The sequence below is a fragment of the Cherax quadricarinatus genome, chromosome 64 (genome assembly GCF_038502225.1).
Source record: "Cherax quadricarinatus isolate ZL_2023a chromosome 64, ASM3850222v1, whole genome shotgun sequence".
NCBI classification, from domain to species: Eukaryota; Metazoa; Arthropoda; class Malacostraca; order Decapoda; family Parastacidae; genus Cherax; species Cherax quadricarinatus.
Genome location: NC_091355.1, coordinates 3031946 through 3046945, shown reverse-complemented (window position 1 = coordinate 3046945; position 15000 = coordinate 3031946). Strand labels below are relative to the sequence as shown.

The 15000-nt window shown below is 44.7% G+C and overlaps 1 protein-coding gene across 6 annotated transcripts in view; it reads left to right on the top strand.

The window, feature by feature from the left end:
• The window catches only part of Osbp (oxysterol binding protein), a gene marked incomplete in the record, with an annotated part of 248631 nt that overhangs the window by 48635 nt on the left and 184996 nt on the right, over nt 1-15000 (top strand). For 3 of the 6 annotated variants that reach the window (XM_070098718.1, XM_070098717.1, XM_070098715.1), the window contains 1 exon segment: nt 546-1804. In XM_070098718.1, coding sequence (XP_069954819.1) covers nt 751-1804 — 1054 coding nt within the window. 6 annotated transcript variants of the gene reach the window in all.

Genomic DNA, 15000 nt, shown 5'->3' with positions numbered 1-15000 from the left:
GTACGATATTGGTGATATGCTTTACGAGAAGAGATGATGAGCTAAATGGACTAGGAATGCTCTGAAATAGGTTGGAAATTGGTAGGAATATGCGTATGGTGGACTTGGGATGGTTTAATGCATAATGAACTGTAATTAGAAAGAAGTGAAAACCCGCAGGGGTCATACAGCGCCTAGGAAATTTGAGTGTATAAACTTCGATCCAAATGGAGGGGCGGCTCCAGTAACTCAAGTCAAGAGCCCTTTCACGCTAGCTACATATTAACATTATGTATGTTGTGGAACAAGTGTACGGAACCTCCCTGATGCCGGTGACGGGACTCTTGATTCAAGGAATTGGACCTTTCCTCTCCTTCCTTGGATCAAATAAGATTGCTTACTATTCTCCAGGTGGTGTATGACCCCTACGAGTATAGCGTTTCCTCTTTAGTAATAATAGTAATAATAATGTGCCACAACACTTGTTCATAATGTGAATCATCACACAACACTTAACATTATAAAGTGATATGAAGAATTAAACCCGTGTGGGTCTTGTGGCGCAGGGAGTTCTAAAGGCTCGATCCTTCATCTGCTAATCGAGGCATACACTGTATCGACCTAAGTGCTGAAGGCTGTGAAGAGACGTAAATACTGAGTGAGCATCGCCGTCAGTAGTGAGGCTCATACCCTGGTATGAGTGGGTGGCCAATGCTGTGAGCACACCCAGGAACTACATGATCGTCGTGCATCAGAAGGGTGGCCTAATGCATGGTGAAGCTACGTCCTGTAGACGGCGCCACTGGCGACACTCGTCACGACAAACAGCTGTCAGCTGACACACACCAACACCTGCCTAATACTCACCCTCCTCCGCCCTCACGAGTCATACACCCACGCCTACACACAGATGTCTGCTTACGCCCACACACGGCTGACAGGTGTTTACACTCTCCTGCTGTACGCCCTCGCGTGCAGTCGGCGGATACGAAGCCACAACTGCTGCCAAAGCGTATACGCGTACATCTGCAGTCACCTGATGCTCACCTACGCCTGCAGTTGGCAAATGCTCAGCTTCGCTTGCAGTCACCGGATGCTCACCTGCGCCTTCAACCAGCTGACAGTCTCTCGCATCACGCTGACATCTGTCAACATCATCCGTCAGTTTACACCCGTCCACAAGTACAGTCATGCACCGCCCGTCAACAGGTGCCTGGTAACACACACAGGCACGACACAGGGATACATGCAGGTGTGTCCAGGGCAGCGACAAAGGGGCAGGCGCCTCCAAAAGCGAGGACTCTTGCCCCAACAAGTGTGGAAGGCTTGGGTAATAAGCCTTGTGATGGGTGTGTGTGTGGCGAACTAGTGAGTGAGTTGGAAGTCAGTGGTGTGAGGAACCCTGTGTTAGTGGGTTACAGTGGTGTGAGAAGCCCTGTCCTAGTGGGTTCTAGGGGCGAGAGAAACCCTGACCTTCTATGTTCCCGTGGTGTGGGAAGCCCTGCCTTAGTGGGTTCCGGTGTTGAGACGAGCTCTATTCTAGTGGGTTCCCGTTGTGTGGGGAGCCCTGCCCAAGTGGGTTCCCATGGTGTAGGAAGCCCTGCCCTAGTGGGTTCTCGTAGTGAGGGGAATCCTGGTGTGGTGGGTTCTTCGTCTTCGTCGTGGCTGTCGTCGGATGCCCTCTGCCTCCTGTTCTGCTGCAGGAGGGAGCCCCGGGAGGAGGAGGAAGCCGCCACCAAGGAAGACCCCTCCGGCCTTGCCGTGTACAAGGTGTATGGTGTGCGACCCAGTAGTTGCAGGGTCCAAGCTACACTCCTGCCTTCCGGTAAGTTATACCATTACCACAACCTTCATGAATATTTTATTAAATTGTACATTGTTTTTTCGTGAAACGCTGAACCCATAAAGGCTATTTATTGATTGAGAATCAGAACTCATTCGCGGTTCAGTCTCTGTCCAGCTAGGCTGTTGGTGATAGTCTACTGAAGAAATGATGTTAGCATTCATTTTATCATTGAGTGTTTTACCGGCGGGTTGGAGGTGTGTAAGTCAGTTGACGAATACTCGCTAGACAAAGATGTGGAGTTTACACACAAATAACCCGCACATAGAAGAAGAAAGCTTATAACGACGTTTCGGTCCAACTTAGACCAATTCGTCGTGGAGTTTTGAAGAAAAGGCAGGTGCATAGCAACCTTTTTTTGCGACATCTTATTTTTGATCATCCGGAAGAAGGATATGTCCATGAAAGTGTGAAGGAGATCGTGGAGGAGGGTCCCCAGCTGCATGGAGACGGAAGCCAAACTAGCGTCAGTGTTGCTTTGAATCATGCCGTAGGAGGCGCCTAAGACGCCACTCAGTCGGTAACCAGACGATAGTCTGACGAAGGCAGTTTACCTGACGTAGGGCCACCTGTATCAGGCGATCATTCGCCGATCTTGAGCGAGTCCTCAAAAATAATAAAAACAAAATTACCACTGAAAAAATAAACAAGAAAACGTGAGCACTTTCATGTGCTTACAGATATTCAAGGAAATGTACATAAATATAGTATATATTGTATGTATATATGCATAGAGCTCCTGGTAGAGCTTCTGGCTCCTTCCCTAGACTTGAAATGATTATCGTAAGTAATTTTCGAAAAAAAATCAAGCATTAACTGCAGTGTTTTGAATTTTGTGAGAACTAGAGTTGGCCTTTGAGCAACTTGACGCTGTTAGAAGGTGTTAACCCTTCTCTAGATTTCAGTTAACGCGCGTTAACTGAAAAAAATAGTTAAGTGGATATAAGTTACAACTACGAGGAAAACTTCAGTTAGTGGCTTGAGGGCTTGTGCATATATTTATATCAATGAAACCTATGTAATTGGAGAATCAGTCAGGAGTCCGTGGCTGCAAGAAGTCATAATATTAAGCTAAAAGCTTGAGAAGAAACCTGTACCTTGACCACCTTGTATCCACACTACGTTCAGTACTTGTCAACCTTTAGTAATTGTCTTCCTTATCCAGTAATAGCGAAAATAATAAGAAATAATAATAATGACAACATTCTCCTTTTTTTTGCCACTCTTTTCCCTGCTTACCCTCCTGCTGTTCCTGCTGGCCCTCCTGCTGTTCCTCCTGTTATTCCTCCTGCTGCCCCCCCTGTTATTCCTCATGCTGTTCTTCCTGATGTTCCTGGTGTTATTCCTCCTGCTGCCCTTCCTGATATTCCTCCTGGTGCTGCTGCTCCTAATGCTGCTGCTGCTCCTGGTGCTGCTGCTCCTGGTGTTGCTGCTGCTCCTGGTGCTGCTGCTGCTCCTGGTGCTGCTGCTCCTGGTGCTGCTGCTCCTGGTTTATACCTGAGGTGTTGATAAGTATTTTCGTCACCTTTGCTGGGGAAGTTTACATTTTTAATTACATAATTTTAGTGAATTTCGAGTGACTGAAATGTTTCGCTGAAGATTAAAGTTTTTTCTTCGACCAAACACCAGTTTGTGTTTCCCTTCACTCAGGCAGTTTGTGTTTCTCTTCACTCAGGCAGTTTGCGTTTCCCTTCACTCAGGCAGTTTGTGTTTCCCTCTACACTTAGGCAATTTGTGTTTCCCTTCACTCAGGCAGTTTGTGTTTCCCTTCATTCTGGTAGTTTGTGTTTCCCTTAACTCAGGCAGTTTGTGTTTCCCTTCACTCAGGCAGTTTGTTTCCCTTCACTCTGGTAGTTTGTGTTTCCCTTCACTCAGGCAGTTTGTTTCCCTTCACTCTGGTAGTTTGTGTTTCCCTTCACTCAGGCAGTTTGTTTCCCTTCACTCTGGTAGTTTGTGTTTCCCTTCACTCAGGCAGTTTGTTTCCCTTCACTCTGGTAGTTTGTAGTTTTCCTTCACTCAGGCAGTTTGTAGCTTCCCTTCACTCAGGCAGTTTGTAGTTTTCCTTCACTCGGGCAGCTTGTGTTTCCTTTCACTTGGGCAGTTTGTTTCCCTTCACTCGAGCAGTATATTTGACGTGAGGTAATTAAAAATTTCAGATGTGATTTAGGAAGTGAGAGTACAGCAAGGTCGTAATTTTCCTTAACACTGAGGTGAAAAACACCTCTGTGGTCCTGTCAGTAAATTGATCCAACTTAATGCTGTTGTTTACTCGCGAGTTTCTAGGACATTGTTTAGTGAGATAATGGAGAGATTGTTTACTGAGACAGTGGAGAGATTGTTTACTGAGGCAGTGGAGAGATTGTTTACTGAGATAATGGAGAGATTGTTTACTGAGATAATGGAGAGATTGTTTACTGAGGCAGTGGAGAGATTGTTTACTGAGGCAGTGGAGAGATTGTTTACTGAGGCAGTGGAGAGATTGTTTACTGAGATAATGTAGAGATTGTTTACTGAGGCAGTGGAGAGATTGTTTACTGAGGTAATGGAGAGATTGTTTACTGAGGCAGTGGAGAGATTGTTTACTGAGGCAGTGGAGAGATTGTTTACTGAGGCAGTGGAGAGATTGTTTACTGAGGCAGTGGAGAGATTGTTTACTGAGGCAGTGGAGAGATTGTTTACTGAGACAGCGGAGAGATTGTTTACTGAGGTAATGGAGAGATTGTTTACTGAGACAGCGGAGAGATTGTTTACTGAGGTAATGGAGAGATTGTTTACTGAGACAGTGGAGAGATTGTTTACTGAGACAGTGGAGAGATTGTTTACTGAGGCAGTGGAGAGATTGTTTACTGAGGCAGTGGAGAGATTGTTTACTGAGGCAGTGGAGAGATTGTTTACTGAGACAGTGGAGAGATTGTTTACTGAGACAGTGGAGAGATTGTTTACTGAGACAGTGGAGAGATTGTTTACTGAGGCAGTGGAGAGATTGTTTACTGAGACAGCGGAGAGATTGTTTACTGAGACAGTGGAGAGATTGTTTACTGAGACAGTGGAGAGATTGTTTACTGAGACAGTGGAGAGCTTGTTTACTGAGACAGTGGAGAGATTGTTTACTGAGACAGCGGAGAGATTGTTTACTGAGACAGTGGAGAGATTGTTTACTGAGACAGCGGAGAGATTGTTTACTGAGACAGTGGAGAGATTGTTTACTGAGACAGCGGAGAGATTGTTTACTGAGACAGTGGAGAGATTGTTTACTGAGGCAGTGGAGAGCTTGTTTACTGAGACAGTGGAGAGCTTGTTTACTGAGACAGTGGAGAGCTTGTTTACTGAGACAGTGGAGAGCTTGTTTACTGAGACAGTGGAGAGCTTGTTTACTGAGACAGTGGAGAGCTTGTTTACTGAGACAGTGGAGAGCTTGTTTACTGAGACAGTGGAGAGCTTGTTTACTGAGACAGTGGAGAGCTTGTTTACTGAGACAGTGGAGAGCTTGTTTACTGAGACAGTGGAGAGCTTGTTTACTGAGACAGTGGAGAGCTTGTTTACTGAAACAGTGGAGAGCTTGTTTACTGAGACAGTGGAGAGCTTGTTTACTGAGACAGTGGAGAGCTTGTTTACTGAGACAGTGGAGAGCTTGTTTACTGAGACAGTGGAGAGCTTGTTTACTGAGGCAGTGGAGAGATTGTTTACTGAGGCAGTGGAGAGCTTGTTTACTGAGACAGTGGAGAGCTTGTTTACTGAGACAGTGGAGAGCTTGTTTACTGAGACAGTGGAGAGCTTGTTTACTGAGACAGTGGAGAGCTTGTTTACTGAAACAGTGGAGAGCTTGTTTACTGAGACAGTGGAGAGCTTGTTTACTGAGACAGTGGAGAGCTTGTTTACTGAGACAGTGGAGAGCTTGTTTACTGAGACAGTGGAGAGCTTGTTTACTGAGACAGTGGAGAGCTTGTTTACTGAAACAGTGGAGAGCTTGTTTACTGAGACAGTGGAGAGCTTGTTTACTGAGACAGTGGAGAGCTTGTTTACTGAGACAGTGGAGAGCTTGTTTACTGAGGCAGTGGAGAGATTGTTTACTGAGGCAGTGGAGAGATTGTTTACTGAGACAGTGGAGAGATTGTTTACTGAGACAGTGGAGAGATTGTTTACTGAGGCAGTACAAAAGGTTGTTTACTTAGTACAGAATGTTTACTGAGGCAGTACAAAAGGTTGTTTACTGAGGCAGAAACCAGTACTCAGTCCCCGTAAACAAATTTGAGAGTACAAATCGGGGGGTGCAAAAGTATTTTTTGTTTAATTTAGGTTAACTGATTCCATCAACAGTGAGCTGCTGCTGAGTTCTGTATGATAGTTACACCGAAACGAAAGTTACTATTTTCCCCTGATAGTCCGTCACACAGGATAGGTTGCTTTACTGAGTGTTTAAATGTGTCAGCCTGACCCGGGAGACTTAACCCTTTACCACTATATCGTCAAGTATTCCATTGAAGGTTCAGTAGCTAGGGCAGCTTCAGAGGTTTCCTCCCCTCAAGGAAGGTTCCTTGATGTTGGTGAGGGGCTCTTGATCTAGGGAATTGGATCTGTGCTCCAGTTCACTGAATTAAACCTGAAATACCTTCCAGTTATCTTGCAGGATGGACTCACTCTCTCTCTCTCTCTCTCTCTCTCTCTCTCTCACAGACACGCACGCACGCACGCTCAATTACATTAAGAGGAGTCTTGTGGGGTTTGGGGGGAATACCAGGGATGCGAGTACGATGGAATATTGATAGGTTGAGATAGGTCGGGGTAGGTGGGGAGAGGAAGTAGGTTAGGAAAAGCGTTAGGAGAGGAGAGGAGAGAGGAGGGTAGGAAGGTAAGAGAAGAGGGAGAAAGGGAGGTAGGAAGGTTAGGGAAGAGTCAGGGAAGTAGGTATTGATAGGGGTAGGTAAGTAGGTGGGAAGGAAGGCTCTAGGTTGGTAAGTAGGTGGAAGTGTGGAGGTGTAGACTGCGGGGTCTCCAGAGACACTGCGTCACTATAAAATGGTTATAATCATTATAATTTTTAAAGGGATGGAGGGGTAAGCCAGCGGGAGGCCTCAATCAGATGACCAAAAGTTCCAGGTGTGGGTCATCATATATGACTAAGACCCGCGTCAGGAAAAACTTGTGCTGTTTCTTGACAAATCTTAGGCAATGTAACCTGCGACAGTATTGACGCTGGTGAAGGGTTGGTGTCACCTCGTGGGATCAGCCTTGATTACCTCCCATTTCCCAGGTGATGTTTAACCTCCTCTGAAAATAATAATAATGTTGCTATGTAATATACTTTATTGATGAGCCGCCTTGACCATTCTGATAGTGCTTAACTTTACTCACCCGTCAAGTGGGGTGCCTTGATGCTGGCGAGAGGCTCTTGATCCCAGGAATTGGGGCTACACTCATTATATCAAAGCAAAATACCTTCTGTTAACCAGGTGCTGTATGGCCCCTTCTAGTTTAGCGCTTTCCCCTGAATACACACTGTTAAGTAGATAACTGCTTCAGAGAACCGACAGGATAATAAATTAGACACTTGTACAACACTTTGGTATCTTTATTGTAGAAACGTTCACCATCCAGTGACTTCCTCAGTCCAATACAGAGAAGAATGCTTGAAGATCACATTGATGGACAGATTACTTTAACTCAGGCTCAGAGACTGATTTCCTCAAACTCCTTTTGGTCTTCATCTATTTTTCTCTGTATTGTATTGCAATATCAAGCTTACTAAGAAAATGATGTTTTTGTATTTTTGTTTAGCTTCACTTAGGTTTATCCCTCCTGTGCTGAGTTCAATATTTCTTCCCCGTCCATCTTTCCTTTCTCCTCCATATATCTCCTTATCCTCCAATTTCTTGCGACTTATCTCCCGTAGCCTCCATTTCTCCTTGCCCAGTTATCCTTGCCCCTTCATCTGGGCTGCAGCGCTCGTACCTTCATTGTATATTTATTGTGTGATAGTGGCAGTCACAGTTCATGGACGTGACTACGCTTAGTAAGCAAGTGGGTGAGTGGATTCGGGTTCCTCTGGGATTCCTAGAGCGATAGCGCCAAGAGGCACCGCTGGAGGTATGGTGCCTTTGGTACAGATTTCATAGACGGTCTTAAGATTAGGTACGATAAGACCTATTCGGCTAGGAATGATGTGTGAGTGAATAAATGGGAAGCAGAGCCAGGAGCTGAGACTCGACCCCCACCGAATCTGAAGCACGGACACTGCCTGTGCTTCAGAATCTTCAAAACTACGGTATTCTTCACCAACTCCAAAGCTGTTGCGCATGTGTGTAATTCTTCCTCTTGAAAGTTGTCTCTGGTTAATCCATGTTACTTAATAAACAAAGTGTATATTGTGGAGTGTTTTATACCAGGACACAATGTCTGGTCACTACTGTTGCTGATGTAGGTTGTACCATTGAAACTCTTAGTTCGTGCCTGCACTCTGGAAGAGGAGGGGAATCTAAATTTTAGATTGAATTGCGATTGAATGAATGATGGTGAATGTGTTTTCTTCTTTGGCGCCCCCTCTCTTGCGGAGTGACGGCCTTTGAGGCCAAAAGGAAACATCCACGGTATGGACGGTCGTGAGTGTGGATGCAGCAGCAGCGGCATAACAACTAGGCCATAAAAAAAAAAACTACTTTGAGGGTGTATATTTATTATTCATTGTCTTTTTTTCTGTTACAAGCAAATTTAATAAAGTATAATTGTTCGATATTTCAGTATCTTATTTTTGCATTACGCTCATGGTAGTGAGTGCAGCATGGTAATTAATGGGTATAATGCCGAGTGCCCACGTAATACTGACACTGATGAACCGCTCATCTCATGCCAGAGTCCCGGGTTAGTTCTCACCCTTGAGGATTAAACTAGCAACAGTTAATGTGGTAATTTCACATACCACCTCAGAAATATGGCTGGAAGTGTTGAAATACTCAGTGAAGAGCAGCAGATCAATATGCACAACAAGGGAATACTCTCTCAGCAGTCAGTGGCCCGAGCACTAGCTCAACAAAATGCCTAATTAACTAGACTGTGGTGGCTGTGAGCCAGCGGGCCGTCAGCACCAACAGTCTAGTTGAAGAGGCAATCAAGAGGTAAGACTGGCCGCAGGCCGATCTGCAAGGATATAAAAATCTTATACAGTCGCAGATATTTACTGTATATCAGTATATTAGTCAATAACTGGACATGATGATCAAGAAATTGACTAAGAGCCAGCTAAACAAGCAATTTGTTAACATGAGATTCCACTAGATACTGTGTAGGGGTTGTGTGTGGTCGACGGAATCCTGACATTAACACAGCATCTGCATAAGTATTATTAAATGACAATAAGCCACTCAGGACATAGCAGAAGTTTTTAAAGTAGACAAAACAGTAACGATTGTAATAGTCCTAGTAGTAGAAAACGAATTCTGATGTTAAAGATTTATTAAATGGACATACACATTCTTCTGTATGTCACAGAATTATCTCGAGCATGTTTGCTGTAGTCGGCAACTTTGCTGGAAGGAATGAAGGGTGGAGTCTCCCGCTGTCTACCTTTTCCATGTACTCCCTCGTATAAGATTGCTATATCATTTATATATCTCTAGTTTAATGTTAAGTGGTTCTGAGGAGAGGTACCAGGGTTGCACCTGACTCTTCATACCAACATTAACCTGTATTTCATTTTTGGGAAGGTAAATATATTTCATGATGTGAGTGTGCATATCGTAGTTTTTGATCAGCTGCTCAGCGTATAGTTGCTCGAATAAGCATCTTAGACGTGCAGCTGCATAGCCGCTGGTAACAATGTGTCAATGTAAAATAGCGGCTCCTAGATTTAATCAGGTTAGATTAAGTTAAAATACTTCCACCTGCAGATTTTGGGTTGTAAATCTTTATGATTGTTATGTCCCAACGCAGCCTCGACCACACATAATAAATAAACGTTTGGTTTTCAATTATTAAAGCTACAATGATGTTTTTTCCCGCTGCCAGGTTGTAACATTTTTAATTGACGGTCAACTATACATAAATTTCTGTTGGTTCAAGTTAAAATAACCAAATATAAACTGAAAAATAGCATGTATAATTTTGGTCTCTGCTTAACTCCAAAAATACTGATGCGTGCAGGGATTGGAAAATAAACTCTGCTATTTGAGAATGTCTGCTGGTATAGTGAAGGTAGGTAAGGAAGACATCTTTCCTCGGCTTTAATAAAGCAGCGTCTTGGCACAGTGTGTTCTATACTCTTTTTAATATGCGTGAAAATATTTTTCACATTTTGAGAGTAGGATCTATCAATATTTCTTTCTGAGAAGAATTTCTTGATAAGCCAGGCTATGGCTATGTAGGCTTAGGGATTGGGGGCAGCAACAGCCTGATTGGCTAGAAAGTGAGGATTTAGTAAGCTCTGCACAGAAAAACTTTGCCCCATTAAAAGTTTCTTATGCGATCCGTACTTTTTCTTTTTTTGTTATCGTGGGCATTAGGTAGGTCAGTTGAATCCGGAGACGTGGGTACTAAGGTCAGGATGCCAGAGTAGAACCCTGGAACCTAGGTACATGCTTACATAATGTTGAGATATGTGCTGATCACTGGTCAAGAAAAACAAGTGCAGGTAATAAGGGAATATTGAAAGAGTCAGTGAGGTACTTAAAATCTTAGCGAGACAATTCTCTCACAAACCTTTGAAGGTGGCGTAGTCATTAATGGAATACTTGACAATATTGGATATCCCGTCAGCTCTGCTGGAAGGAAACTCTTGAAGCTACTCTAACTACTGAACCCATATTGGAATGCTGCACCATATTTCGCCACCTCAAAATCATGATTCTCAGAGAGCAACATTTTTTTTTCCCCCAAAACTGATAATTCATTGTTATAGATACGGCTGGAGGTCGAAATGAGCTGAGCAAGGGTAACTTAATTTGTAAACTGAACTATGCATGCAGTCACCCCAGAGAGCATGTGCATGCAGTGATGGAGTAAGGCATCAGTGAGCGAGAGTGCAAGCAGTGACCCAGAGCAGTATTGGCAGGTGGTAGTGCTTGCAACAGCGGGGTCATCCACGGGAGCCTGGCCGGGCCTGGCGGGGGGGGGGGGGCGTACGAGACGTCCTCTTTAAGTGTAGCTCAATCTCTCTCTCTCTTTCTCTATTTCTCTCTATTTCTCTCTCTCTCTTTCTCTTTCTCTCTCTATTTCTCTCTATTTCTCTCTATTTCTCTATTTCTCTATTTCTCTCTCTCTATTTCTCTCTATTTCTCTCTATTTCTCTCTCTCTATTTCTCTCTCTCTATTTCTCTCTCTATTTCTCTCTCTCTATTTCTCTCTCTCTATTTCTCTCTCTATTTCTCTCTATTTCTCTCTATTTCTCTCTCTATTTCTCTCTCTCTCTCTCTCTCTCTCTCTCTCTCTCTCTCTCTCTCTCTCTCTCTCTCTCTATTTCTCTCTCTCTCTCTCTCTCTCTCTCTCTCTCTCTCTCTCTCACACATACATACATACATACATACATACACACATACATACATACATACATACATACATACATACACGAGGTAAATCTGCCTGCATAACCTTACCTTCAAATCTGAAGACGCCATCGGTTATAATTAAACAAATTAACTTCCATAAGTTGAAAATAACTTTTATAAAATAGTTATTTGCGTCTGGTTTCTATATTCAATCTGTTTTCGTGTGTGTGTGTGTGTGTGTGTGTGTGTGTGTGTGTGTGTGTGTGTGTGTGTGCCTGTGTGTGTGTGTGCCTGTGTGTGTGTGTGCCTGTGTGTGTGTGTGTGTGCCTGTGTGTGTGTGTGCCTGTGTGTGTGTGTGCCTGTGTGTGTGTGTGCCTGTGTGTGCCTGTGTGTGTGTGTGCCTGTGTGCCTGTGTGTGTGTGCCTGTGTGTGTGTGCGCCTGTGTGTGTGTGTGTGTGTGCCTGTGTGTGTGTGTGTGCCTGTGTGTGTGTGTGTGTGCCTGTGCCTGTGTGTGTGTGTGTACTCACCTAATTGTGGTTGCAGGGGTCGAAACTCGGCTCCTGGCCCCGCCTCTTCACTGATCGCTACTGGATCCTCTCTCTCTCTGCTTCCTGAGCTTTGTCATACCTCTTCTTAAAACTATGTATGGTTCCTGCCTCCACTACTTCACTTGCTAGGCTATTCCACTTGCTGACAACTCTATGACTGAAGAAATACTTCCTAACGTCCCTGTGACTCGTCTGAGTCTTCAGGTCTTCAGCTTCCAGTTGTGACCCCTTGTCCCTGTGTCCCCTCTCTGGAACATCCTATCTCTGTCCACCTTGTCTATTCCCCGCAGTATCTTGTATGTCGTTATCATGTCTCCCCTGACCCTTCTGTCCTCCAGTGTCGTCAGTCCGATTTCCCTTAACCTTTCCTCGTGTGTGTGTGTGTGTGTGTGTGTGTGTGTGTGTGTGTGTGTGTGTGTGTGTGTGTGTGTGTGTGTGTGTGTGTGTGTGTGAATAAGAAGAGACGAGCTACGAGGCTTACAATAGGAAGATTTCACAGACTGAATTTTGTGACAAGTCTGCATCAGTGGCCACCAGCTGTGACCCTACTGTCCCGTCCCACCGCCCCAGAAGCTTTCATAATATATCTGTTCTTGTATCCCTTCAAGGCCATATGATCTATAAAGAAAGTTGCGTTACAGCTGGTGACCGGTGATGAAGACTTGTAACAGAAACCAGTCTTGAAACCTTCATAATGGTAAACAGTGCTGATTCTGCTACCTGTCAGTACCACGGTTCGAGTCCCCGTCCATTCTTCTTTATGCATTGACAGTCGTTCGTTGCGGCTTGAGGGTGTGTGCTTTCATACTAGTGAAGGACTCTTAATCTGAGGAATTGTAGGTATTCTGGCATTACTGTGATCACACCTGATGGTCTCCACATTCCACGAGTGCTGCCTGCACCTAGCTGGGTTTTGTTCTTTCTCATTGTAATAACAGAATGGGTGGGAATGTGGTGTCGTAGGTAGGTATATAACATATACTCCGTTCCAATTTTTGTGCAGTTGGCTTTATACTATCCACCAGCTGGCTACATACCGTCCACCAGGTGGTGCATTCGACCGGGTTGAAATTAGATCACTCCTATGTGATTTTGACAACTGGAATGTGGTTTTTGTATGAAGATTGGAGGCGATCAGTGAAGCAACTACTGCATCCTGATACAGTCCACCTCGGAATCTTCATGACAGTGAATCTGACCAACAATCTCAGGTTTACACAAATAACCTTGAGTGCGAGTTATTTGTGTATTGTTGCAGCCACGGTATTTTGATTTTATAATAATTTATTTGATGATTCTTATACTCAGAGGTGTTTCTGCAAGTTTGTTGCATATGTTGATGGTGATGGCTTGTCGGTGTACTCACTTGTGGTTGCAGGTGTGTGTGTGTGTGTTCACTCTGTGTGATTGCAGGCGTCGATTCACAGCTCCTGGCCCCGCCTCTTGGCTGGTCGCTACTAAGTCCTCTCTCTCCCTGTTCCAAGAGCCTTATCGTACCTACTCTTCAAGCTATAAATGGAGCTTGTGTGTGTGTACTCACCGATTTGTTTGCGTGGGGGTCGATACCTAGCTCCTGGGCCCGCACGTTCGTGCCCACATATACACGCACGTAATACGCAAACAAGCAGGCATGTACGCGCGCTTGTTCTTGAAAGGTTATAATGGTGCGTGGGATGAAGGAGCCAACACAAGCGAGGAAGTAGGCAGGAAATGTATCGGGAGGCAGAGCTGCTTGACCTTCCCTCCACCTTCAACCACACATCATGTACACTGCTGCCTCCTTTCATCTATACTACCATTATGCTTCTGCCTCTGTACTACCATTATGCTGCTGCCTCTCATCTGCACTACCATTATGCTGCCTCCTCTCATCTGTACTGCTATTATGCTGCCTCCTCTCATCTGTACTTCCATTATTCTGCCTCCTCTCATCTGTACTACTGTTATGCTGCCTCCTTTCGTCTGTAATATCATTATGCTGCTTCCTCTCATCTGCACTACCATTATACTGCTTCTTCTCATCTGCACTTCCATTATGCTGCCTCTCATCTTTACCATCATTATACTGCCTCTCATCTTTACTACCATTATGCTGCCTCTCTTCCTAATGTTGCTGCTACTGCTGTTACAGCATCAGGAACAACAGCAACGACAATAAATAACATAGCAGCAGCACCCAGCAGTAAACTACAACACACAAACATCAGTAAGAACAACAATAATTAGAACATCAACTGTTATTACTGTCATAATCAATCACTGGTTGTTGTTGATAATTAGTATGTGTACACAAACACACACAGGCAGAACTACAAAAGGATCTGGACAGGCTGCAGGTCTGGTCCAGCAACTGGCCCCTGGAGTTCAACCCCGCCAAGTTCAAAGTCATGAAGATTGGGGAAGGCCAAAGAAGACCGCAGACGGAGTACAGTCTAGGTGGCCAGATACTACAAACCTCACTCAAGGAAAAGGATCTTGGGGCGAGTATAACACAGGCACATCTCCTGAGGCGCACATCAACCAAATAACTGCTGCAGCATACGGGCGCCTAGCAAAGCTCAGAACAGCATTCCGACATCTTAAGAAGGAATCGTTCAGGACCCTGTACACCGTGTACGTTAGACCCATATTGGAGTATGCAGCACCAGTTTGGAACCCACACCTAGCCAAGTATGTAAGGAAACTAGAAAAAGTGCAAAGGTTTGCAACAAGACTAGTCCCAGAGCTACGGGGTATGTCTTACGAGGAGAGGTTAAGGGAAATCGACCTGACGACGCTGGAGGACAGGAGAGATAGGGGGGATATGATAACATCATATAAAATACTGAGAGGAATCGACAAGTGGACAGAGATGGGACACAGCAACAAGGGGTCACAGTTGGAAGTTGAAGTCTCGGATGAATCACAGGGATGTTAGGAAGTATTTCTTCAGCCACAAAGTTGTCAGGAAGTATTTCTTCAGCCACAAAGTTGTCAGGAAGTGGACTAGTCTGGGAAGTGATGTAGTGGAAGCAGGATCCATACATAGTTTTAAGAAGAGGAATGCTAAAGCTCATGGAGCAGGAAGAGTGACCTAGTAGCGACCAACGAAGAGGCGGGGCCAGGAGCTGTGAATCGACCCCTGCAACCACAACTGTCCGGTCTACCTCATCATTTT